We start from the raw sequence: 27,826 nt of genomic DNA, 5'->3' as shown, positions 1-27,826 counted from the left end.
AACAGGACCAAAAACCCAATAAAACAGACAAACAAAAAACCCAAAGAAAAATCCGCAAAGAGGTCTTCAGATTCTGCTTTGTGTGATACATTGTTTACATTTGACACAAGTCATTGTTCCTGACCGAGGTTCATGATGGCACGCATGAAACAATCGAATATCAAGGTGAAGGTCATCTGTTTCCAATATCTCGTAGTCCCCATGCGAGTCCAGAACTTCCTTACATCGTCGCCCCAGCTAACTAGTCAGACTATGAATTGTGGCCTGTGGAATGTTCACCCACTCTTCCCGCAGTGCTTGTGCCAACTGTTGGCGGTCTTGTGGTTTTGCTGGCATGATCGCAGACGTTCATCAATAGCATCCCATATATGTTCGGTGGGGTTTAAACCTAGAGACCATGGTAGTACTTGGATGCTCCTCAAAATGGCCGTAGTCAATCTCACCATGAGAGGTCGGCCGTTGTGTTGAAAAATGACGTTTTCTTGTTGCATTATGAGAAGGACGTGTGGCCGAAGGAGTTGTTGCGTTGTGCTTGTGTCATGTCATGGCATGTCATGTTTTGTTTTAACTTTCCACTTGCTGTGCAATTGTGATGACGTCATGTTGGTGATTTTGGCCGCTGCGCTCCCACATGGTTGCGTTTTAGCGTTTCCCCTAGTTTTTCGATATCGTTTTTTTTACTGTGCTTTATTCTCCCGATCTACACAGACATGAGAAATTCACATTTAGTATGAATTTTGCATCAGCAAAACTCGAGATATTTCCATTGTTCTACTTTTGCGTGTATTTTTTGCAGAGTATATAATGACTACAGCAATAACATTATGTATAGAAGACGCTGACCACCTTTGAGAACAGTATTGAAGCGCACTAGTGCCACAGTCTGAAAAGGTAATATCTCAACTGATGTTACTGTGATCTATGTATACAGGATATTTCAAGTGTATAGTGAAATATGATGTATTTCTCACCGAGTGACTGACGAACGTGATATTTTCATGAGTAGTATAGATGACAGATACATCATATTTCAATAATTACCGATACATCATATTTCAATAAGTACAAAGTGTGGATGTTATTCTATTTTCCGCGATTCTGATTGTCTAACATTGAATCAAAATTGAATGTTATTTTTCAATAACTGCAGGAAATCGGACAGGGACGGGACCACTTATCCTAGGTGTGTTTCCTTGTGACCTTGACAAGAGTTTATATATAAAATCTAAAACTACAACATTATACGGAACTCCTCACGGTTTGCCACATAACATTTTCTGTGTTGCCACATAACATTTTCTGTGGCAACACATTTGTGTTTCTTGTTGTATTTCCCATTAACAAAGGAAACATCTTACCTAGCTGAACCAGATATTGCTGAAGCCCTTATGGTGGAAAATGTGGTTTCACTTGGCCATTCATTATACGAGCAGGAACCCTGAATTTCACTATAATCTGTGTGTGAATTCCTTTGAATTTTTTACACATGATGACGAATATACACATTTATCCCGTGCGTGTGTGCGTGAGTGAGTGCGTGGGCATATGCCAGGAGTTACACAAGAGGTACATCAGAGATTGCCCCAAAAATCAGAAAGCTACGTAAGCGACGCGTTAGCTGCACATCAAGACACTAACACTATTGGACAAGACTCCTGCCTGCGCATCTGTTATTGTCAAGCCGTTACCTGGTTCCCCGTGATAACATCCAGATTCCTAAACTGAATATTACATTAAGCACTCCCTTCTCTGCCTCCCAGGGAAGTTTCGAAAAATTCAAACATTGACAACTGTTTCCTGTCAACATTGCCTGCGAATAAGCTATGAGTGGCGCTGGCCCTCTTAGTCGTTCAAAATTGAATACGATACCTATAAGGTGAAGGTTATGTGACGTGATAAAAATAGTTCCAAACAATCTATCAAGTCATTAGATAATATGTGTACAGGTGAACTTATCTGATGTACAGAGTTTGCGTCGTGTCTGTTAGGTAATCAGATAAATTGAATTGCTAAATAACATCAGAGGGTTTGTCTTTGTCATTTGTAAACATCCGGTGGAGTTACACATGATATATATGCACATGTGTAAATGGATTCGTTACGATAAGTTTAACAACAATAACCAAATTAGGATTATTACTCGTTAATTGGTAATTATAAGGATTGTTTTACGTGCATTTATCAAAGGGTAACAGTCACAAATTTCTTATAAGTGAAGAAGACACTCGCGGAGAAGGTACTATTCACATCAACACAGAAGATACTACCTACATCTACGTAGAAGGTACCACTCTCGTCACCAAGAAGATACTTTCGTGTACATGTGTTATAATTTACGTAAAAGAAAATATCCTTTCCTGTAGAATTATAGACTTTGACGGCTATACTTTCTCGAGTTATTAGTGTTTGGGGTAAATCTTAGGGCTAACTTAATAGCTTAATCAATAATGACCGTTGTTTTTGTCTTTCAACCCTGACATGTCTTCTGTTAAAACATTGAATAAACTTACATTTATATTGATTAACAGTACGCATTGATCAGCTTTATTTAATATGTACAAATTATACCCACCTGTGGCCGCAGCTTTCCAGACCACATTACTGTCTGAGTGACGATATGATTGATTACAATATCATCTGTTAGGATTACAGTGCCACTTGAATGATTCTTGTTAGAATATGGCACTAATACGCTTCTATAGAAACCTACGAGTATGGTAGACAATGAATTTGAAATTACTGGACGTGGAAAGCAAAAATAATTTTAAAGCTTTATAATATTTTTATCTCCGCTGAAGTCATATTGCAGCACGTCAGTAAACCATTAAGGGACAATTCCACCTCTATTATTGCTTAAACTAACATCTTGTTCGTTGTTACATAAGGGCGCGGACTCGGATGACCTGTCGATCAATCACGTACGACTACAGATTAATGCACTGTTTCCGGAAGTGCCAACCTGTTATACCGCAGTCTGAAACCTTTCTGTCCACGCGCTGGAGTTGCGGCAGTTGTCCATGTTCAGGACTAATAGTTTGAGGACAAGAAAAGAGATACATGTAATTCCTTTGTTGAATTATTACTAAATGTGCAGCAGTGTTTTGCCATCGGTTTTCCAATCGGTTTCGCCATTCCGCTCTTAAAGTAAAATTGGATATCAGAACTACTGGCATGGTTCCCTTCAAATGAACATTTCATCATTTCGTGCGGAAGCTGATCTATTTTCTGCTTGGGTTGTTCCTGGGGTAATGCATCTAAATTTCAATCTGGCCGTCCAACGAAGTAAATGTTATATACAGAGATCACCATTATGTTTAATCAGAGGAATAATTTGCAGCTGTTATGCCCGAAACAAACATATACCCAACAAAACATGTTAGGGATCATGTGATATTTATATATACAACATACATTGAAAGGCAGTCAGTCTTCTTTACCGAAACAACCCGTAAAGATCCGGGTTAGAATTGATCTTCAGTAACCCATGCTTGTCGTAAGAGACGACTAACGGGATTGGGTGGTCAGACTCGCTGACTTGGTTGACACCTCATATTCCAATTGCGTAGATCGATACGCATGCTGTTGACCACTTGTCTAGACTAGATTATTTACAGACCACTGTCATAGAGATGGAATATTGGTGAGTGTAATACAAACAAACAGACAGACAGACAGACAGACAAAAATGTTTACCGAAGCATATCCCCCAAAGTATTTATGATCCATAACCGTTTTGTTCAATGTACAAACCAGAACGGTTTAGTGAAGTATATTCAAGTCGTCACATCGATATTGGTTTTCTACATGATCACAGATATAGCACCGACATGTTTGTGAACGACATGCCATGACACTTCTCTACAGATATACGAGTGACGATCTCCCTACCAATAGTATGATAGGTTGCATATAAGTGGTTGTAGCACTTCATTCAAGTGATTTCAATTATAACTAGCATATGCTTGTCAGCACTGCTACACAGAATTATCATCAATTTCTTTCTTATCGACTTTGAATACAGTCTTCCATGACGCTTACATCAATGGATTTGATAGTGGATGAGTGAGTTGTCTTTAACGAATCTTTGGTAACTATTTCAGTTAATCAGTTACGGTAAAGCAAGCTTGATTTCAATAGATTCCTTCTTGTGGCACCATTTTTGATTGTGTCGAACAATGGATAACTGGAAGTCCCTTCAACTTCGACAAAACAGTGTTTGACTGTATACTGATATGGTGGTGGGGGGGGCACAATGATTCAGATCTTAACCGTTTACTATTTAGGGACACTAACGCCACCTGCATAGTGCTGACTATACGAATATGACATTCGAACCCACGATTACCTGTAAAAAATGCAACAGGGGGGTTGGTAGCTTCGTTCGATATGGAGTTTGATATCCCAAACAATCTCTGAAGCTGTTGGAAGCTTCACTTTATGACGATTATTCCAAAGGTGTCACAGAGGAAGTACGCTATGTTTACATTTGATCAGATTTAAGCCACTGTGTCAATATATCATATGCCGTTCACGTACCATTTTAGGAAGAATGTTTAACTTTTGAGAATTTAGCGGATATTGAAGAAATATTGATTCCATACCGCCAGGCACCCACTGTAGAAATCAAACAAAGGGATAAGGAAGTACTTGATTCATTTAACCACAACTAAGTGAACCGGGAGGTCATTCAGTCTCGAATTATTATAATTTGTTAAAAGGGTATTATTTAATATTTTCCAGCATGTGATTTACCTTTTATTCGTCTGTGTTGTGAAACACTGTTAAAACGCCACGGGAGTTGGTATGACAAATCCAGCCTGTACCCCACCCCCTGCCATCATGGAAAGTACATTCTCTATAGACTACCACAAACCACTGGATAAGGCGTAGACATCACAAACACCTATGTAACATATGTTATATTTCGGTCTAATTTTCTCAGTAAAGTAGAGTCTAGCACACTGAGGGTTGACTCCTATCCGGGACTCGAATCCGCACCTTCAGAGTGAGGCAGCAAATCGCCATCACACAAATTCAACGATCTAGCCCACTCAGCCATCACCCACATCAGCTGCTGTTATCAATAATCCAGTAATTTGCAGAGAAACGGGGTTCACATATATACCCATCTCAGGAAAGGAATAGGGATAGCACCAATATATTAGAGATAGTACCTTGATATGGGAGATAATGAAGACAAACAACCATTCTACTTCTCCGCTGTCGCCGATCATTGTTTTATGTACTGTTTCAAAACGTTTTTGTTTCTGTGTTGTCTATTTAGTAATTGCACTGCACAGCGCAACACATTACAATATCATAGCCAAGCTGAGTTCGAGCCCAGCCTAGCATGACAAATAGTATTTGGTGTAATGGAGAAAGCTGAGTTGAAGAAACTGGCATTCAAATTGTTTTTCAAGAATTTATAAATGTTATTTAGAATAAGTTTTCAAACTTTTTCACATGTAGAATTCTGTTCAGGTTCTTGTCTTTGCACACGCTACAAGGTGCTATAGTAACACTTCAGTAGATTCCCTGGAGCTAGCTATGTAATACGTTGGATTATGTCTCATTAGAAATACCAAGATTAAAAAGGCCATAGATCCCATTTTATAAGTGTGTATTAAATTATTAAGCAAAAACGCCATTGTCAGTTTGGTTATTTCTATTCTGTTCAATTAGTTATATTCGTCTTTTGTAATTGTTTTAAAGTTAACATTAAAAGTTAAACAACTAAAAATGAAAGAAAATGTTTCTTTATAAATATCTTGAACTGCATGGTAAGATAATGTCTTGAGTTGAAATGAAGTCCCGATACCAATGGCAGATCGTGCATGCATATTCATTCAGCAAAAGAAACTTTCCAAAAAAGTTTCCCAAAAGCAATTTCAACATACGTAAAATTCCCCCTGGACATTTGGAAGCACGGCTCTATCTTGCACAGACATGAAAGGCTACAGTTGCTGTATGACTTAATAACAACATTTCAAACACAAAAACAAAATAACTGTCAGTTGAAATAGCTATCTGACTACAGTTCTATTTCTTCCTCTGTTTGTAGTTTCTGGTAAAGAAAGAAAGCAATGGGCTACGCAAGGTTATGTTGTCATGATTAATGCAATAGATTATGCAGACAAAGGTTAGATCTGTAGATGGAAAAACTGATATTCAATGTGGTAGATGATAACATGTAAAAACTATCAGAGGAAATCATTCTCGCTTCAGGAAAAACGTTATCTCCAGATCTCGGTCTGTCCAAATCCTGCTCAGAAACGACATGTTGGTGACGCGCGTGTTGCACTGAATCTAATGTGGGCATGAGAAAATATCTCGTGCCATCCAAGCTCGCAAAAACCCACAGCTTTGATTTTGAAGAAGTGATGGAATTATTGATTTAAGTGAAATACTCAGTAGCCAATTTAAGATCAAGTCCGTCCATGATTGCAGATTTACCTTTCAATGACAGATTTTGAAATGGAATTTGACCCAACGGGATATAATTCCCGTAGAAGCTCGGTCATTCATTTACATTTCAATCTTATTGAGTAGCGGAATTCTGTTGATCGGGGATGTATTTGTCTTGAACCGTGTTTTGCTCATACCTTGTGATGTAGATTGCTCCCAACAAAGATGTGATTAATGGACAGGGAGATGGGCACGTAATGGGTGGAAGAGGGGAACCTTTGGTTATAGATACAGACAAATTGATACTGAATGTGAGATAAGAACAACCACCAGTTTCTGAAGATTTATTACATTGCTACGTCTGAACGGTGACGCTTGCCTAAACGATACAGGGTTACGAGTGAGTTTGGTTTAACGCCCCTTTCAGCAATATTCCAGCAATATCACGGCGGGGAACGCAAGAAATGGGCTTAACACATTGTAGCCATGTGGGGAAACGAATCCAGGTCTTCGGCGTGACGAGCGAACGCTTTAACCACTAGGCAAACTAGCAAATTTAGCCACTGCGGCTTCCACATAAACATTTAAGTCCAGCAACAATAGTCCAGATCACGTACTTTGTGTAGCCCTCTAACAAGCGTAACTTGGCACGGCTCCCATGGCTGTAGAAAGTCTCGATGGCTAATCAAGTCAGCTCGCTTACTCCGTGTGCTGGCGATTTGAACTCAGGACTTAAAACGTTCCAAACATTTACTTTACTATGACAGTGTGATCCCGAATATAACATGTTACATTTGACCAGTTTCTAAACAACACTATTCACGATATTACCATACTACGTCAAACAGAAGGCCCTTGCCGCATGTAACGTAATGATCGTCACGGTATGGCTGAAATATTGACGCTAAATATTATCTCACTCACTCACTAAAACTAAATGTCAACAATTGAACATGACCAAAATGCCACAGCAAACTGTGGTCCCCATATATTTGGGGGTATACTTGGTACACAGGACATTGTTGTTACGATAAGTCTGCCTGGAAATCAATCATGGCTGTGAGAAAGTGTGGCATGGTTGTCAAGAGTAAATCGATAACTCTGCCCAATTCTGTCAATCATCGATATTTTATTAGTTATACCAACCTGTATCGATAAAAGTCAATTTATATTCACATTTCAGCCACGGCATGGAATATTGGATCATATAAGGTTTCCGTTGTGTCAGTAATCCCCTACAGAGGAGGCATGTTCTCTTAATTCCCTAGACAACCTGGCAGTGCACAAATTGCATAAAAAAGTCAATGAAGAATAAAGCGCCATTTAACTGCTGAACAAGACGTGTCTTCTAAAAAACAGATACCATAATTGACATCAGGTCAGATTTGTGGAGCATAGCAGTGGAAGAACTGTCATTCACATACATCAATAATCCATAGAACATGATATCTGACAACTGCTGGAGAATTTTTCCCTTCACCTCAGCGCCAAATGAAATTGACATTTTCATTGATTTTGCTGTTTAATTTGAAGGAATGAAAAACTAACAAGTGTGATTTCGTTAGAAAACGATTGTAGGACGTGTTAACGAAAAAAGTGTTTCCACTTCATTTTAATAGTTTTTAAGTCTGTTATCTCTCTAAATGTCTTCAGGTTGAAAATGAAACATTGAAAATATCTGCGATTCTATCAAACTAAGATAATTAACGAGGTGTTATCCCGAAACAAGGAGCAGGCAGTTCTTGTGGATACAAAACAATTATTTCAATAGCTCCTCCTGGTTCCATGGTATGATTTAGGGAAGGTCGAAGACAAGAAATATCCAGTGTTAAAGCTTGATGCACCTGCATAAACAATCTTGAAAGCCAAGAATAAGCAAAATGATAAACGGTTTGTCTTTGATCGAAGCTGCTTGGTTTTGGTTCCTAAATTACGTCATGTCTCTGTTGGGTCGATATCAGTATTTGGTACAGTTAATACCTGGTCCTCTCACAAGTATCGTAACTGAACACACAGTCCTCTCACAAGTACTGTTATACAGAGATGTTAATGCAGCACCTAGTCCTCTCACAAGTCCTGTTACAGAAATGTTAATGCAGCACCAAGTCCTCTCACAAGTAATGTTACAGAGATGTTAATGCAGCACCAAGTCCTCTCACGGGTACTGATGCAGAGATGTTAGCAGCAAAGTGATACAGACAGCACCAAGTCCTCTCACAAGTACTGTTACAGAGATGTTAATGCAGCACCAAGTCCTCTCACAAGTACTGTTACAGAGATGTTAATGCAGCACCAAGTCCTCTCACAAGTACTGTTACAGAGATGTTAATGCAGCACCAAGTCCTCCTGTTAAGAGATGTTAATGCAGCACCAAGTCCTCTCACAAGTACTGTCTGTTAATGCTCCTCACAAGTACTGTTACAGAGATGTTAATGCAGATAGTCCTCTCACAAGTACTGTTACAGAGATGTTAATGCAGCACCAAGTCCTCTCACAGTTGTTACAGAGATGTTACCAGCACCAAGTCCTCTACTGTTACAGAGTCCTCTCCTCTCACAAGTAGAGATGTTAATGCAGCACCAAGTCCTCTCACAAGTACTGTTACAGAGATGTTAATGCAGCACCAAGTCCTCTCACAAGTACTGTTACAGAGATGTTAATGCAGCACCAAGTCCTCTCACAGGTACTGTTACAGAGATGTTAATGCAGCACCAAGTCCTCTCACAAGTACTGTTACAGAGAAGTTAATGCAGCACCTAGTCCTCTCACAAGTACTGCTGTTACAGTTTGGGTCACTATAGCACCTTTAGCGTGTAACAAGGACAATAACATGAACAGAATGGTAGATATGAAAAACGCTTAATCACATTTCAAATACCAGTTTCTTCAACTTGTGGAAACTGCCATCTGCTTTAATTTAGCTTTCTAATTTCATCACGCCAAATACTATATTACATGCTAGGCTAGGCAAGACTATGCTTGGCTATGTTGTTGTTTGTGATACGGAAAAAATTATAAACTGTTCAATCATCGGTGTCAGCGAAGAGATACACTTACTGTTTCTCTTCATTATCTGCAATATCAAGGTACAATCTTTCTTATCTGGGTACTGTCGAGTAGCTGAATGATGAGGTCGTTTTGTCCGTCAGTTGAAATACCATTATTCCTTAGATGGGTACATAGGTGAACCCAAGTCCTGATTATTGGATTATTGCTAGTAGCTGGTTTTTGTGGGAGCTGCGTTGGCTGATAGGGATAGATGGCTGACTTTGTGTGTTGGGGGTCTGAGACTGTGAGTAGCCATCGCGAGCAATGGGTAGTGAGGGCCACTACGCCCCACAGTCTCGTTCCCTCTGCCAGTTCTTATAGTTTCAGTTCGAAGGTGTACTCTGTGAGTACCTAGGGATTCGCCTGTAAGACTGCTAAGATTGTTGAGTAAGTAACTTGAACAGGAACTTGATCTCGACATTTTAACATAGACACATACAACTCTCTATGGCATTTATAGTTTAAATCATAATTCCTAGATGATTTCTTTGAGAAACATTTTAGAAGTTGTAAAGATGAAGGAAAACTAAGCTATTTGGACAGTCAAAATCTTTATTGCAAAAAAATGCAATACAGAAGTTGACTTTCCACAGAACTTGGTTTTCCTTCATTCCAAGATGATAAAAATAATAACATGTTTCAATGAAAGACTGTCGTCTCGCTAATCCAGATGTGTCTCTCATAAGGATAACATTGCTACCCAGTCATTGACTTATTTTTCAGCACAGCCTTGAAGAAAGGCGAACATGTTTTACACAATGTCAGTTGTTAAACATGGATAACAGTGTCTGCTAGTTTTCTTGTCTGTAAAAATGGAGTGATTTAAACTGACGTGTTGATGCCCTCAAAGCAGACCTTTTAGACTAATGCAATTTGAATCAGCAGACAGAATGAGGTTGGAGTGCAAACTGGCTGGATCCAAGGATCCCTTAACTGTTAGAAGACAAGGCTTCATCATTCTGTTGTGCTACAACTGGCGTAGTTGACACATGCAAATGTCTCGTGGGTTGGAATTGACCCTATAAATGTGAAAAGTAAGTGAGTGTGAATACCTTTGACGTTTCAGTCTCTCTCAGACACATTCACAACCCACAGATGTGAATATTGATTTCATCATTAAATAAATCATTGTTTCAAACCTCGAACAACTAAGATGTATGTTCCAAATATCTGCTCATCCTTAGTATTCATAATAACACGTTTTCCTGAAATCAATGACAGAATTCAGGCAATTTTTTCCCTTTTTCATCTGTTGATCTGTGCACTCATCTGTAAGGCATGGCGAATTGACTTGCCCACAAATTGAATAAGAGCTATTGACATGACGAAGGACTTATTCATACAGCGTGGAGACGTGACTCGCTGAACAGCTCACTACCACGCAGTCAGCAGCAAAAAATGATGTCCGATTATGTTTTTATCCCTGATGATTTCATATCGTATTACACCGTAAACAAATTAGGGCTTATTTTACACGCCATATTGATATTTTTCATTGATTGCTCGGCCTTCGTTATGTAATAATGCCGGGACTTATGGGCCCTCGTGATCAATCACAAGGATCATCATCAGATTTAATGCATTTGGCCTCCGGAATCAATACTTCATTGTTACCAGTATTGTACTCTATGAAAGATGCTTCTGTTATGTCTAGAGTTTCGGCGGTTGTGTTTTCTCATGAAGGAAATGAAAGCAATGGACGGAGAAAGAAATTTCTTTTTGTGTTGGAAATGTTTCTCCGTCTGATGGAGGATAGAAGCTCGGCTTCAGAAAAGGCGATATCGTGTTTCTCTTTAGCATCAAAATGACGCTAGTGTTGCGTTGAGCATATTATCTTGCATGCTTAAAATGCCATTTATGTCTCTCAAAAACGCCATTTAAAATAGATGAACCGTTGGAGCTGAGGCATCGCCTTTCCTGATTCTGTCTTGTGGCTCTCCATGCAGGAGCTGATGTGATGTTCTTGTTGTCAGCTGTCTTTTCTTTGACAAAGAAATATTCGTGAATAATACATTTTAAGATATAAGTCTAATTTCCTCACGCTGATATTTGATGTGTGAACTACTACAGGCATGAACAAGATGTGTACACTGGTAAAACGTTTGAATGAATATGGCAGAATGCATAAATAGAATTATGCTAAATGCATTGGTGACATTCATATGACACCGTTTATGTTCAGATGTGCAAATAATGCATACACCATAACACTATAACTGAACTAAAACGCTTACTTTGTTAGTAGATCATTTATCAAACCTTGTATATAAACAATTGTTTTCTCAGACATAGCATTATTCGGGAGGGCATACAGTTTGGTCTGGGTCTAACACTAGTAACATAATGGATTATTATGCGTCATATTATCTTGCTTCTTGGTGCACACACACACATATGCCCAAACTGCTTCATACGTACATCTACAGATATGCCTGAATGTAAGAGTGACCCCAAAACGCTACCTCAACTGTTTCATACGTAGATCCACATAAATGCATAAATAGTGTAATAGAATCTAAATAAATGTAGTAAAAGTATTAATAACATCATGTAAACTTTGTCAATCATAAGTGTCACCTATTTTCGTTATATCACGATCTATCTGCAAATGTCCATCCATATTTTAACATTAAAGTAAATAATAACCTAACAACATCATAGACAGTTACCTGGTTCTGAAGTTCACAGATCTGAGTCATCTTTAAGGGGGCATATTCACTGTTGATAGCTATGTTTTATCAAGCACTGAACGTTCGCGGTAGCAGCACTTGTCAGACATGACTTAATTACGACTGTGTGTCACTACGCTATTTACATCCATGAAGTATTCTACTACTGATGTCATTGTGTACTATTATTGTACAGACTTATGTATTTCATGTCTCCAAATGATGTATTTATTCACTGTCTTGAATCATTGTGTATTTTGAGTGATAACACCGATGTTTTCAGGGACTATTTCTTGTGTACACTCCTGCTTCGTGGCTTTTTATAGAAAGTAAGTGTGAATTTTGACCCAGATAAACAATGGCTTATTACACTTGTTAATGACGATTTTCTGATAACTTTCTTGCTCAGAAGTGCTTTAAAGTGTATTCCATGAAGAAAACTAATGGAAATTACACTTGATTACACGAATAACGAATTTGATCTGTTTGACATTTCTCAGGTTACGGTGACCTGTCAACAACATTTACGTTTGGCTGAGTGACTAATTATAAACTGGATGTCCGTTTTTATATCAAAGCCACATATTCATTATCTGGTATTTTCCTGCGTTCTATGGTAGAAATGCATTATTTCAAAACATAAAGGGCAATATATAACTTCCTGTATTTCCTACATTTGTACCTGCAATATGACAGTCGTTCCGTGTTTTGACATTTGTTGCCGACAGTCATTCAAGGCACTAACTGACAGTCTGCTGTCCGTTTTCTCTGTTTGCATTTACCAATTATTTTAGCAATCTTGTGAATTATTAAAGGACACATAGGACAACATCAATTCCTGGATACAGGGCAAATTGATGCTACACTGGGCCAAAGTTGTTAATGGTCTTAGCATACATTTGACGTCTGTCAAAATGTCGCCCCGTCGCTTGGCCTGAATATATCGTTGTCCTTATTCTTGTTATATCACATGTTAGCACAAATCTCACTTGTCCATCATGTTCGATCTTTTCGGACACTTTATGTCACATAAGGACAATACCATATGATAAAGGAAAGTGATGCTTTTGTAAATTTCACTTGTCATAGAGCCGACCACCAACCAAGATGGCGGCCACTGACGCTACGTTGACGGAAAGATATTGTCCGTTTAATTATAACAAATTGTCTCGATGTCCTGATTATTTCTACTGTGTCCTAATTGTATTCGGACAAAAAGGACAACATAAGGACAATTAGTAATCACTTACTTGTGTTAGAAATAACACTGCCTATGCAGTGTTTCTTGTATGAAAGCCATCAAACCTGTGTTCTGATTGGTTGGGAAAGGTCACATGACCTCCTGATGATGCCAATAAATACGATCACTGGTCAAGGCCTAGGAATTCGATTCGGATTCTGACTCGATTCCGATTCATTCGATTCACTCGGGTCACTCGATTTAGATACAATAAGACATTCAGTCTGACTAAAGGCTCCTGCTCTTATTTTTACCTGGCACCGATACTGACTTAGATTTATCATCATAACTGCTTCTAGGTATATATTTTAAGTCAAATTACAATCAATTTGATAACTATATTACATACACAGTATCATTTCTGCAAGATATTCAAGTTGAAATAAACAAATAACTATTTCCTTGGAGACTGAGCCTTGTCATTAGATCTATATATATAGGCCGAGTAGTGTTTGATATTTATTGGCATCATTTATTTTATTGCATTGCTATCAAAGTCCCATCTACATTCTTGCCATTGAAACAAAATTAAACAAGTTTGCATACATCACGGCAAACCTTGCTTCTCTACTTCATCATCTCCTTGTGTCATTTGTTTTCCCACGTGCACCCCAAGGGTGTTACAATATTCAGACGGACAACAGATGGGTGACTTCAGTTTTCAAAAGTGCACTTTCCCTTCATGTCAAGCAGTATTTCCCCTGCCCCAGCCTTGTATGTGTTTGTGACAGGTGCCCCGGTGGGCAGGATACTCACCTATTCGCGAACACGTGATATCGTTTACTTAGTATTTGCGATTATGTTTTAGCTGGTGCAATGGACGTTTCGTAGAGATTTCGTTTGAAGCTTGAAACAGTTTTGTCACAATGAAGTTAAAGGTAAAAAAACCCCGACTGACTGACTGAAAGAATAAAAAATGTTTTAATACAATCAGAGTTAGGATGTTAGCGTGGTGATAAGTGCCGACTCGTACTTAAATGCCAGGCGCTAGGTCATCTGTTGGAACTATCTACCTATAACGTCTCTCGTTGCAAGACCATAATCATATTACAACACACGAAAACCCTTTCTCACTTACTTCTTATTTGAGGAGGTTAAGCTACAATTCCCCCCTTATCCTTTATACGTACATACTCGGCATACAGTAGATATCTATTGGACACGCCACAAACCTACCGATGCTTTAGAAACTTGATGGCATGTGGGCCGTAACTATTCTAAGCGTTGATTAATCTATCACTCCATGTGAGTGGTCATGAAAATAACATAACCCATAGATTGCGGGGTAGTTGACGTGACTTGCCATATCACTGTTCGTATGTAAAGTAGGCTCGATCGATGAAAGTGCGAAGAATTAGCAGCTGCGTTATTTTCAGCTCAAGTATCTTTCTGCTTCACAAATGTGTATGATTTCTGAGACAACATGTCGTTGCAATGTTTGCAAAGTGCTAAATGGGTTGTCTCTGTTGGAATCAATGCTGTAAAGCTCAACCAATAAATCATCCAACGACATGCTCTCCGATAAATGTGCGTACCTGAAATATTGACTGGTTGTTTACTTGCGCTGCGCTGATCCCACCGTGTTACCTAATGACGTATTCATTAGCGGAACGAGGCTGAAGGGCTGATTGGGATAATCACTGAAATGCATGCTCGGAACTTGATATAACTTACATGTTAACGCTTTGAGCATGCGGAATGCGATAACATTTTATGTTCATGTTGGAATAGTTTTGTGATATTTCTGTACTTACGATATAATAGCGTGACATATTCGTCACCCGTGGGGATCCGGATTCAAAAAGGTCCCCACCCATCTTTGACTGCAGTAGCGACCACATGAAGTGAGTGGTCAAACTCGGTGACTTGGTTGATTGAGTGGCGTCATACAATTGGTATATTGTTGAGTCGTTACAGACCAAAACAAACAAACAAACAAACAAACAAAACAAGAACAAACCCCAAACACTTACGGTAACTAAGGGAGAAAGCTCGGTTTGCCCACGTGGCTGTAATACCTCTAATACCTGTATGTTTTCCACCGTGAAATAATTTGACTACAGCTAAAACCGGCCCAAAACACAACCGGACAACGTTGAATGTAACTGTGAGAGACAAGTTGAGGTGAACAGCGTTTGACGCAGCGTTCAATATTCGTCATGTGTTTTCACGTGAGTGGGCGTTTGTTCCAGGTTTGTAGGGCCAGCCAAATGAGTTGCCATACCGCGATTTAACATGGACACCCCCCAACCCTACTATAATGAACCCAGCTCTTGTTTTCCCAGTTTATGCTGAGCGTCAGGCAGGGGAAGAACAAGAACCATCTTTTAATGTCTTTTGGTATTACGTGTGGGAGCGAACCAACCATCGCTCCTCGGGAAGATGGTCCATCCACTTTACCACGTTGTGAGATGTATGAATGAGTGAGTTTAGTTTTACGCCGCACTCAGCAATATTCCAGCTATATGGCGGCGGTTTGTAAATAATCGAGTCTGGACCAGACAATCTTGTGACAAAACAGCTTGAGCATCGATGTGTGTAATTTGGAACCGATGACATGTGTTAGTTAAGTCAGCGAGCCTGGTCACCCGATCCCCTTTAGTCGCCCTTTACGACAAGCATGGGTTACTGAAGATCAATATTCTAACCCGGATCTTCATGGTATTAGATGTATGAGGGTACACCTTGCTCCTGTATTCGCCGTGTTCGCTGTGTTCGCTGTTAATAATGTGTTCCCTATATTGAATCTGGGTCAAACAAAACAACCTAGTTTTAACAACGTTGCATCTTCCATGAAGCACACACCATTGGCCTGCGCACATACGAGTTCATCATACTGGTTTTGTATGTTGTAACATTTATACAATACAGGAGATGCTAAGCAATTGTTTTAAGTTGCCTTTATTATTTATGGCCAGAGTACAAAGTTACTTTTTTGTGGGTATATATTGTGTATATTTTATGAAAGAAACGCATGTGTAGTTATCTTCTTCCAATGAACAGATGAAGGTCAAGAGGCTCAACGTCGGATTCCGCCTCAGCGAAGAACTATATCCACGCCACAAACAGAGATACTCCCCTTTACTGTTCTTGTGAACATTATTTACTCAAGTCATGAACAGAGGCTTATGCGTCTTTGAGCTCTAAGTAAGGACATGGATGCCTCAGTGTGCGTTTGAAATCCCAAATATCCTTCTTTCAAACAGATTTAGTGCGATATTATTCTGCGTTTCAACCGCAGAAAAACGGTCTCCTTTAATTCAGTTCTCGTTTACATAACCGACGGCGCTTAAAAATCGTCCATTTGAAAACACCTTGGCCAATTACCGGAACGTAACGATTTACCGGAACGGTGTTAAAAACAACGCCAGCTAGCGTTGGTTAATTTGAGCAGCTCGGCTAGATCTGAAGTAGCAAATTAAACCAATTTCGTCGACCCCGAAATAATGCCAAGTGCAATAATCCATTAGTCTGAGAAACTGAACTGCTTGCTCCCCTAATCTATAGCTCTTGTAAGTGGCACTCCGGCACTCATCAAGTGATGCTGTCGTGTGATGCTGGCCTGAAATTGTACCTAAACCAAAACGTAAGCAGTGCAGACAAGGTAGAGTATTACAGCTCGATGTGGCGGTTATATAAGCCTTGTCCAGAAGATTTAGCAACGTCTGTGGATACCAAGCAGAGATTATGTCTAGCAATGTAATTCTGTCAATGAGATATTTTCTTACTGTTTCGACCAAAACAAGGTTCGTGCGGTTGAAATGCACTTTGGACCAAACATCAATGTATGGATGACTTACTAATTCCGCTAAGGCACAGACGAAGTAAATAATGACATGATATTGCTAGTGCTACGTCTTGAGGTTCTAGTGCAGTTTATATGTCTGACTGAAGGTGATGTATTGATAAACACCTTTTTATGCTCTCAGATATGCCAAAATGGTTTTATTAGGATTTGATCAAGAAACTTTCTGCATTTTTAATATGCGCGGGTTTACGTTTGAATCTATGAAACGTTTTTTTCCACATCAATCTGATTGGTATTGATTGTCTCGTGAAATTAAACTGAATTATTTGAAGATAAAGTGGTACACTGTGTCTGTAGAGGTTTTAGGACAGACATCTCAAATCGTTAAAAATATCACATAATTGTACGGTCGGTGAGGTGGTCTAATTGTTAAAGGGTTCGGTGGTCACGTCGAAGGTGTGGGTTTGATTCTCATAATGTGTGAAACCAGTATAATGTGTGAAGCCCATATCTTGTCACCCTTGCCGATATATTGTTGATATATGTCTAAAAACTGCGGGAAAGACTTTCATTCACCGAGACCATTTTACCACCATTATCTCAGGTGATCAATACGATGGCACACTCCAGTTCCGACAAAATCGCATTTCACGTCGACGTGAAGATCTTCAAGGCCGTCCTTATCAGTGTTAATTTACAAACACGCGGCCAACTGTTTCGTTCATTCTACGCCCTGTGATCTGGCGATCCGTTGAAATTGATATCAAATTAACAGGAAACGGTTAAACATTCTTCTCGATTCTTGCTGATTTTATGTCGTTAGTCGGTACAGCGCATTACATTTACTTACCACACTAACACTTTCAGTGATAGATAAAAGTCACAAAACATTTTTGTAATCAAGAATTCAAAATCAATGTTCACGGTAAGATTGCGACGACAGCATGCATACCCACCCTTCCCCCTCTCAAACAGTGATCATATAAAGTGTTCGCAATAACATGATTTGATAATAATAACCAGATTATCATCAACATCAATATCAGTATGGAGCGCTAGAACTACAATATTCTGATAAGCTAAGTTCAACTCCTTTCGATATCTCCTCACGTAAAGCGATGCCCCAGTTAGGTATACGGGCCAGTTTGTGTTACATATTATCATGTCCTTAATTTGAAAGAATGTTTCTATATTGATCAGAGTTGTTAGATCGAGACTAAAATCGGGATGTTGAATTTCATTGGCTGAATAACTGTCGCAGGCCTATCAGAAGTGACATTAAGCTAATCCGGTTGTAAGTGCAAAACAAACAGATCGATCAAGCAGTAACATGATGTCCGTTGTATTCCATTTGTAGCATTAACGCCTAACAAACGAGGCGAGACACCCAAAGAGTGATGGTAGATTTGAAACACTGAAGACATAGTTCATTAAGATGGATTTCTAAGGAATAGGTTTAAATTAATGTATTTCCTACTTTCATACTTCTCTAATCCGACCGACATGGCAAAGACGAACAATCCGAAGACAAAGCAAGGATATTGCAGGCACGGCAACAGATAAATGATTGTCTATGACAGCACGTGACGAAACCAATAACCGGCACGTGCAGGGTCGGGATGTGGCTGATTAACCTCAGTGCCAAGAGACAGCAACAAGTCATGGAGCTCCGTCCATAGCCCTCTATTGACTGACTACACAATGCTGTAGACCCCGTGCTGCCAAACATTTCTACAATTCTTCCAACTTCCCAACTGACTTCTCTATGGCGCAAACCTCTTGAAAACACGGAGGAGCAACGTTCCTGTTCTTACAATGGCCACTAATTGGCAGTAAACTCCACTAATTAATTCTCTGACCACATAAACATTCTAACAACCCTCCAAAGCGTTTCATGCGACGATTTCCGAGCCTCTTCATACCACAGAGGACTTTATCGATCTTCCACCAGTCGAAGGAAAGGTTCGCTTGCATTGCCAGTGTTCCCATACAAGTCATCGAAAATGTGACGAGCCCTTTCACAGGAATAAATGAACTTTCTGCCGCCCCTACCTTCTCTTGAAGTAAAACCAGGAATGGTTCCGTACTTCTTGTTGTGGTGAGCACGGTAATGCTTCACGCTCAAGGGACATCTTTTAAGGAATGGACGGCCTTCTAAGACATTTAACAGTGAGTAATGTTTTGTTTCGATAGATTGTTACAACTTTACTTTAATCACTTGCATTTTACGAGCCATAGGGTTCAAATGTTGCATGTAAACCTCTCAAGCTAAATAGATCATGTTTTATGGTGTTTTCCGTTTAGTTCTTTTGCTTGTTGGGATGTCTACTATTGTTTTGTGAAATGTAGAATATTATGTTGTGGCATATCAACTCCGTTAATATTGTCTTTGATGATGCCCATATCATCTCTGGCATATTTTACACATTTCGATATAGAGAATTATAAATCAGCCGTGACTAATGCTTACGGGATAATAGAAGACATCAAGGTTGGAGAGTGGATATTATGTCATAAATATTGAACTAAAGATCGGGTGTGATGAAAAATATTTCCTTTGGTTCTGGTAATTGATTTAGATTCCCTTTAGCCCGTCAAATACCTAGTCATGCGCTACAATCTGTCTTGAAATGAAGCATGTTCAATCTTCTCGGCACTCAGTGTTTCCCTGATCATCGACTTCAGAGACACTGTGTAAATTTGATAGAGTTATCATGTCAGCAGTGTTCCCTGACAATTTCCCGTTTCTGGAGAGTGTCAAGGACCAGTTTCGATATTTATTTTCACCCCCTACGAGTAAGTGATTTTTTATAGCTTCAGGAACCGGACTTTCTGCAATGCATGTTATATTAATAGAATATGACTGACATTGCCTGTGAAAGTAGGGCTTCGCCTTGTGTTACTTTTAGGCTTTAGTGATTTAAACGGATAGGTATTAGTTTAGGGAAGATATGCATAAACTTTTAATATTGGATATCAACGTCGAACGTATTGTAGTTTAGTAGTTTTAGTACGTATTGTAGTATGATCAGCAACTTGATGACACGTAGTATTTATGAGTACAACCGTATGACCAACATTTACAGAAATGGGTCGTAAATCCTAAATTACACCTAAATTTTTAGTGGAAATATAACGTAAAGGCTTGCGAATAACAAGTCTGCCGAAACTGTTTTCATAGCGAATGCTAATACAAATGTTGAATAGTGATACAATATACATAAATGAGTCACAGAAAATAAGCACCGACATCAGGTGTCTTTGAAATGAGCGAGCATGTCCTGCTTCACAGGTAGCACTGTTCAATCACACAACCACTAAACTATAGCACAAATAATGCTCGCTTTTAGCCTAACGCTTCACCCAGTTATCTTCCTGCCATATAACGGCCAGAATGAACAATCGAACCAATGACATCCAGTGATAGGTGTTCTGGACCAGATAATTTTGTGACACGAGAGAGCGTTCACTTATAAATTGCATTCTTGCAGCGTACAGGTGCAGAATTTCTGTGTTTTCTGATAATCATTTAAAAACTATGTTCGGTTTGCTACAGCAGTTTTACGTTTTCGCCCACATATTTTATTTGTTAATGCAAAATGCCATAAAATGTGAAAGGTCAGCGCCTGAGAATGGCAAATTATGGCAAATACTGAAGTCACTGTTGACATCAGATGATATAGGCAGAACAGTAGGAATCATAACAATGTGACCAGGTGGAGCGATGTGCTGGTTTGGTGTGAACGCTAAATATTCATACAACCTTATGTATTGATGGAATGATTATTTTGGGTGTGTTCGTTGTTCACAAAGAGATCACCAGCTTAACGAAATACATGAGTCACATGTCGGTATAGCCATTTACTGTGTACTTAACCTGTACAAATAAACCGATCAGCATGTGTGATGGGCTCTGCTATTTGCTCAGAAAACTTCCACACAACATAACTCATATCTTGCCAGTTTATCCTGTCAATATAATCGTCATACGTTCATTTTTGTGAAGGAAACGCCGCTATTCCTGACTGTAATGTCTCTTGTGGAGCTGTCCATATTAACTGTTCGGGTTTACCAACAAAGGATGCATAGTAATTACCCTTAACATATTTCCCTACATTCGACTGTATTTGTTGTTGAGTCCAATGTTTGGTAGTTAAAGCTTGTGTCTCTTTATCTCAACATGATACCCGTACCCGTTGAAGTTGCGTCTGCCTTTGTACAAAATAACCTTATCGCTAAACTGTCGTACGACTGTCGTAAGTCTATGCTAAGGTATGTGAGTTACGATTACCGTAGCGCTAAGATCACATTATACAACTACACCCTGTTCTATAAAGTAGAACTGCGACTGTCGTAAGTCTATGCTAAGGTATGTGAGTTACGATTACCGTAGCGCTAAGATCACATTATACAACCCACCCTGTTCTATAAAGTAGAACTGCGACTGTCGTACGTCTATGCTAAGGTATGAAGGTTACGATTACCGTAGCGCTACGATCACATTATACAAATGCACCCTGTTCTATAAAGTAGAACTGCGACTGTCGTACGTCTATGCTAAGGTATGAAGGTTACGATTACCGTAGCGCTACGATCACATTATACAACTGCACCCTGTTCTACAAAGTGATGTGACTGTCGTACGTCTATGCTAAGGTATGAAGGTTACGATTACCGTAGACGCTAAGATCACATTATACAACTACACCCTGTTCTATAAAGTAGAACTGCGACTGTCGTAAGTCTATGTTAAGGTATGTGAGTTACGATTACCGTAGCGCTAAGATCACATTATACAACTGCACCCTGTTCTATAAAGTAGAACTTCGACTGTCGTAAGTCTATGTTAAGGTATGTTAGTTACTATTACGGTAGCGCTAAGATCACATTATACAACCTACCCTGTTCTATAAAGTAGAACTGCGATTGTCGTGCGTATATGTTAAGGTATGTGAGTTACGATTACCGTAACGCTTAGATCACATTATACAACTACACCCTGTTCTATAAAGTAGAACTGCCACTGTCGTAAGTCTATGTTAAGGTATGTGAGTTACGATTACCGTAGCGCTTAGATCACATTATACAACTACACCCTGTTCTATAAAGTGATGTGACTGTCATAAGTCTACGTTAGAGTATAGGAGTCGTATCGCTGAGGTCACAAGACCCTACGTGCCGTTGTTCAAAGCAATCTCAGCGCTAAAGTGATCGCAACTTCGACAGCTTAACATAGACTTACGACAGTCTTAGTTGTACACTAGGCAACATTCCACAAAGCAATCTTAGTGCAACGACTACCTTAAGCCAAATTGAATGTTAAAGTATGGTAGTTAAGATCACCTTAGCTCTTAGATCGCTCTGTCGGACGGGGCATTTTAAAGCACCATTAAGAAGTGATACACATTAAGGAGAGAATTTTTAGGATGGCAACTTTTAGATTTCACCTATTCTAAGGGAAAAACACCACAACAAGTATATGATTTCTCCTGCTTCGCCACCTGATGAAGTCTCCATGGCAATGGACGCTGAAAATATGCTTACTTATTCATCGGGTAATGTAGCTGTCCTTTGTCAGTATACGGTGAATATACGCTGATTCCCCACTCGACTGATGAAGGAGTCAAGATGTACTCCGAAACGTTGTGCTCCTCGTAATATAGTAATTGATATCAATAAATCTCTCCCACATGGAACACTAGGTTCCGCCATCACTTGTAGTGACTACCGGGGGCCTACAGCGCTACGCTCTAACAGGGAACCCGGAACATTCTCCAGAGCCGTGAGCGTTCCTCTACAACATTGATCTTGCAGAACAAATGAATATTGTACTTGCCCGACCGGCGGACGTTTTTGTACTGTTTCATTAACCGTACGTTCATTCCTGTAATGTTGTAGAGGTACATTGACTATATTCACATAAGTTAGACGCTTTTACACTAATGGGAATGGGTATATTTTACACTGTGTTGTAAGTACAATTGGGAACATTTTGGGAGGATTTGTTTAACAGTGGCAAAACGAAAGACATCTCCAACATAGTTATAAAAAGGAGTTGGGAGAAAACACAAAATCGAAATGTCTACCACGGCGCCAACTAAATCTATAATTGCTAAGTAGGTTTAACATGACAAAAACTCTCTTTGACGAGGTCAACATTTTCACAATTCAGTTGAAAACGTAAGGAGTTCACCTACATTGAACCTCTTCCACTGACAGAAGATTAAGGTTAAGGTCATGTGAAGGTTCGCGGCTAATGCAATATGCATATCTTACACATCATAAACCACTTCAGGTATGATATATTGTCGGAATGCCTTTTCAGCGTGAAAGTACACGTTTTTGTCTTCACCCACTCTAAAATGAACTAACATTGATATGCATCAGACAGTGCAGGCTTGGGCTGGTTGGTTTGTTGTTTAACACCACACTCAGCAATATTCCAGCTATATGGCGGCGGTCTGTAAATAATCGAGTCTGGACCAGACAATCCAGTGATCAGCAGCATGAGCATCAAAGTATGCATTTGGGAACCGATGACATGTGTCAACCAAATCAACAAGCCTGACCACTCGATCCTGTTAGTCGCCTCTTACGACAAGCATGGGTTACTGAGGATACGTTTTAAACCCAATCTTCACGGGTAAACAGTGCAGGAGCACACCACACATCGTGTGGTTCCAATCACCGCAACGACTCTAAACATCAGACTTTAGAAAACAGTGGAGCACACTCAAGTGTCCAAAACATTGTCACAGTGCGAATGTCTTATAGCGAGATAATTCTACCATGAAGACGTGTTTGATGGGGGGATTTATCACGGATTCATAACTAAGTGCTCCTGGCAGGGAAAATGAGAATGAACTAATTTTTGGCATAATCTTAAGCTCTTATGTTCTCTGCCATTAGGGAGTATTTAAACAAACTAAGTATAATAGTCTTTTTGATAAATTTTGTTGAGACATTAGCTGCAAACTTTGGCATATGCCTCAGAGGAGTTCCAGATAAATCCACTGCTGTGTTTTCTACTGAAACCTACAAGAGGCTTATGGATATTTTCAGTTTAACCGATTCATGTTTGATGAATGCTCCCGATTGATATCCAGATATCCCTTTTGATGGAACACGCTTGCTAAGTCGTAACTATGAAATGGGGGAGGGGGGCGATTTCGACGTTACAGACGCCGCAGTTCGATGTTCAGTATTACAGTAGTTGCGTGCCTTGATGACATGGTTTCACCGTGGTGATACACGTGCTAGATCTGCCTCACTTCGTGATTGCCACCACAGACCATCCCGACACGTCGTGATGTAGCTCAAATACTGTGTGGGTTACACATAAGGCAGCCTCTCATTAATTAGTATGGCATTCCTTTAATAATGATACATCCGTGGAGAAAAGGGTTAGATTTGGTCATCAGGAACTAACGGGATCGGGTGAGAAGACTCGCTGACTTGGTTGACACATGTCATCGTATCGCAATTGCGTAGATCGATGCTCATGCTGTCGATCACTGGATTGTCTGGTCCAGACTCCATTATATACAGACCGCCGCCATAGAGCTGGAATATTGATAGTCCGGCATTAAACACAAAAAAACCCAACAAAACAGCCCCAAACATTTCAAACACTGTATCGTGTATCATGTCCTGACTCTCAGTAAGACATATATGGGCTCGGTTGTTCTTTTCGTCCCTGGCCTCGCAGTTCGCACGCCAGAAACTTACATTCACGTGGTTCGAATGTTTCGTATGTTTCTAGGCTTGTCAGAAGAATACCCGTGCTCATGGCTTTAACGAGAGTATCACTTCGGATTTTCTTCCACCTTTGGACATACATTGATATACATGGATAATGTTCAAAGAGGCGTTAAACAAGCTGACAAAGATATGTACCGTTATCACCCTACAAATCACGGCCCATTATAAACATTGATTAAGACCGTTCGGACACCGTTACATTGTAGAACAGTAGCTCACACAGAACTACACATGAAAGACCTTCTTTCGTGGTTGTACACACTTCATCCAGCAGGCTTACTGAGACGTCAACCTTAAGGTATTGACTCACACCCCAGACGTGTCTATTGCAGTTAAAACGTTTCAGACTAATCTGGTTCTGAGGCCAGGGATGAGTGAAACACACAGATGTTTAATAATGCATATAAGCGGGCGATAACACCCACTCCTCAAGGGCAGAGGGAGCACGGGGGAAACAAGCTACTTACTCAAGAGCGTTGCGTGCTGGGATTTTATGACGGAGAACATTAGTACAACGGTGATGATACGATTGGGGTCAGACAGGGTCGGAAGACTACACTATTACCGCCTTTATTAGAAATATTTGCTGACACGTACTATCAACTGGCAGTTTATCTACACACTGCCGAAACAGACTAGCGCTTAACACATCGTTGACTTTAAAGACTATGGTTAATTGCACACAGTAAATCTGACATCCCCTATGCAAGATATTTTTAAGGTTGCAATCGGAATGTAATAGGTATATATCTGATTTGGTGGATCATATTAACTGTACCCTAGGGAGGATGCAAGCAGAGTGTTTTTTATGCTCTGGTGTATTTGAGACAGGGTATTATCAGTGTTATTTGAAGACGTTGGCAAAACGTAATTTGGATCGGAATGTAATTCTCCTTTTAGGACATGGTAAGGTAATTTACGTAGGAATCGTGTTGCTATAAGAACAGAAGAACAGTCAGTCATGTGATATATTTATGTAAGCCGACAGGGCACAATCGTATATGGCGTTGTAATTAGCTGTACAGAGTTACGTCCCTTATGCATACCAGGAAACAATGATCGTGGTTGCGGCTTCCAGATTCATCGAGATTATGATTATAGGTTTTCAAACAACATACCCATGATTGTAGGTATTCCCAACGTCAAAGTTCTCCATCTCATTCTCACACATGAAACAGATAAGGTCTGATATTACTGAAAATCTTCTAAAGCGGCCTTTGAAACCTCACTCACTCACTCAAATTAGGTATTATAGATGTGTTTTGACCTTTTCACTACTATTCGGGTTTTCAGCAAAGTAACGTTTTATTAACGTTTTCAATTTTCAATTTTTTAATCATCAGATTTTCTTGGATATAGTTTCTATTGCTAGCCAGTTCATGATATATCTTCTCAAACATTCAAATACAAGGACATTATTTGCTTATCAGTTTCAATATCAATGCATTCCCCTCTTTCAAGTGAGCCCGAAGAAAGTGTTATGCCCTTGTTTGAAAACAAATCAAATACATTTATACGAATATGTTAAAATAGACTACTGCGTGTACAGCAGACGTGATCAACACTACTTCTCCACTCCCTTTACAATATCTGAATATACCTGTTAGTACACTCAAGTGGAGGAAAAAGTAAGTCCACCCCGTCCTTGAAAATAGCCTCTTTTGTCTGACAGCTGAGTTTGAAAACCACACAACAAATACCACAGTTTATGCTTTAAAAACTGAGACATAGTCTAAAAAGGGTTTGTTTGATAACTTAAAATATACTTACCCAAGACTGTCGTGGTAAGGACACCGGGTGTTGGAGACTACATATCAACTAAGTTAACACTAATACGGTAAGGACACCAGTTGTTATGGAATTTGTAGCTTTATATTAAGGACACCAGGTGCTAGAGAATATTTTAATAAGAGGGACATTGTGGTTGTGTTGTTTTCCAGTGCATACATAACATGTATGAATCATTTAACGAAGTCTTCAGCGCCGTGCGCCCTAAGGGAATTGGCCTATTATTATTATCATTTTTATTATAGGATATTTATATAGCGCACGTATCCACGCAACTAGTGCATGCTCAAGGCGCTATTATTTTTCCCTTCGATCATTGGATGTCAATCTCAACGGCACATCGTATTATCGATCTCAACTCCCTGGGGAGTATACAACTCTTGCTGCCACTAGGCGCACCGAGTTATTGTGACTTTCTCATCCTAACGAGGTCTACAAAACAATGTACCCAAATCAGTCAAATCATTGCATAATACAGCGAGATAAAGTAATTATTTGTATAATGCAAGTGATCATTTAATTTCAGTTAGTTTTGACGTACAATTAAGATGAATTATTTTCATAACGCGTTCTTCACTGGCACTGACACGGTAAAGAACAAGATTCACATAATAATTAAGATATGTGACTTAAAACTAGCACAGACCTAACGTGTCACAGAGGCAGCCTCTACGTTGCTGGCACGTGGTCCTAGTACCGTGTTAGTGGTCAACGTGGTGGTGTTGGATGTCCAATGTGTACTGGTTCGGGTCCAGCTCCCTGGGGAATCCTTCTCCTGCCGGATTGTTCACGTCACCTCGTCATCAGCCACTAAAGTATTCAGTTGTTCTCACGGTGTAGGACGGAATAATCGTATTTTGTATTTATGACACATTTCGTTCACAAGTCGATATTCTATGTGGGCGTGTTGTAAATCGATTCTCAAGTACCACGTTTTTGTTGGATAAACGAAATAAACGATGATTTTGCTCATGGAGTCAGAAGGTATTATTACACATAACGTAAGTTTTTGTTTAACGTGGCTCTCGGGAATACTTCAGCTGTGTAGTTTATACATGAACAGGTAGGACAACCCAGTGACAGATCTGAGCAACAATACACAACGAAGTACGAGCGCACATATAAAGACACGCAAATGTTGACACCAGGTGTTCAAGTTATGGAAGA

General features: G+C 39.6%; 1 protein-coding gene across 2 annotated transcripts in view; it reads left to right on the top strand.

Annotated features, from left to right (window-relative positions):
- Window positions 1-18,477: 18,477 nt before the first annotated feature.
- LOC124262925 (gamma-aminobutyric acid receptor alpha-like) overlaps window positions 18,478-27,826 on the top strand; it is an 80,035-nt gene continuing 70,686 nt past the window's right edge. For both annotated transcript variants that reach the window (XM_046697526.1, XM_046697527.1), the window contains exon 1: window positions 18,478-19,279. In XM_046697526.1, coding sequence (XP_046553482.1) covers window positions 19,253-19,279 — 27 coding nt within the window. In that variant the 5' untranslated portion in view covers window positions 18,478-19,252. The remainder of the gene's footprint in view (window positions 19,280-27,826) is intronic.

This window comes from Haliotis rubra, unplaced genomic scaffold (assembly GCF_003918875.1).
Source record: "Haliotis rubra isolate DU_JTF1 unplaced genomic scaffold, ASM391887v1 Scf86, whole genome shotgun sequence".
Lineage (NCBI taxonomy): Eukaryota > Metazoa > Mollusca > Gastropoda > Lepetellida > Haliotidae > Haliotis > Haliotis rubra.
The sequence above is the reverse complement of the archived record's forward strand: the minus strand, read 5'-3'. Positions and strand labels throughout refer to the sequence as shown.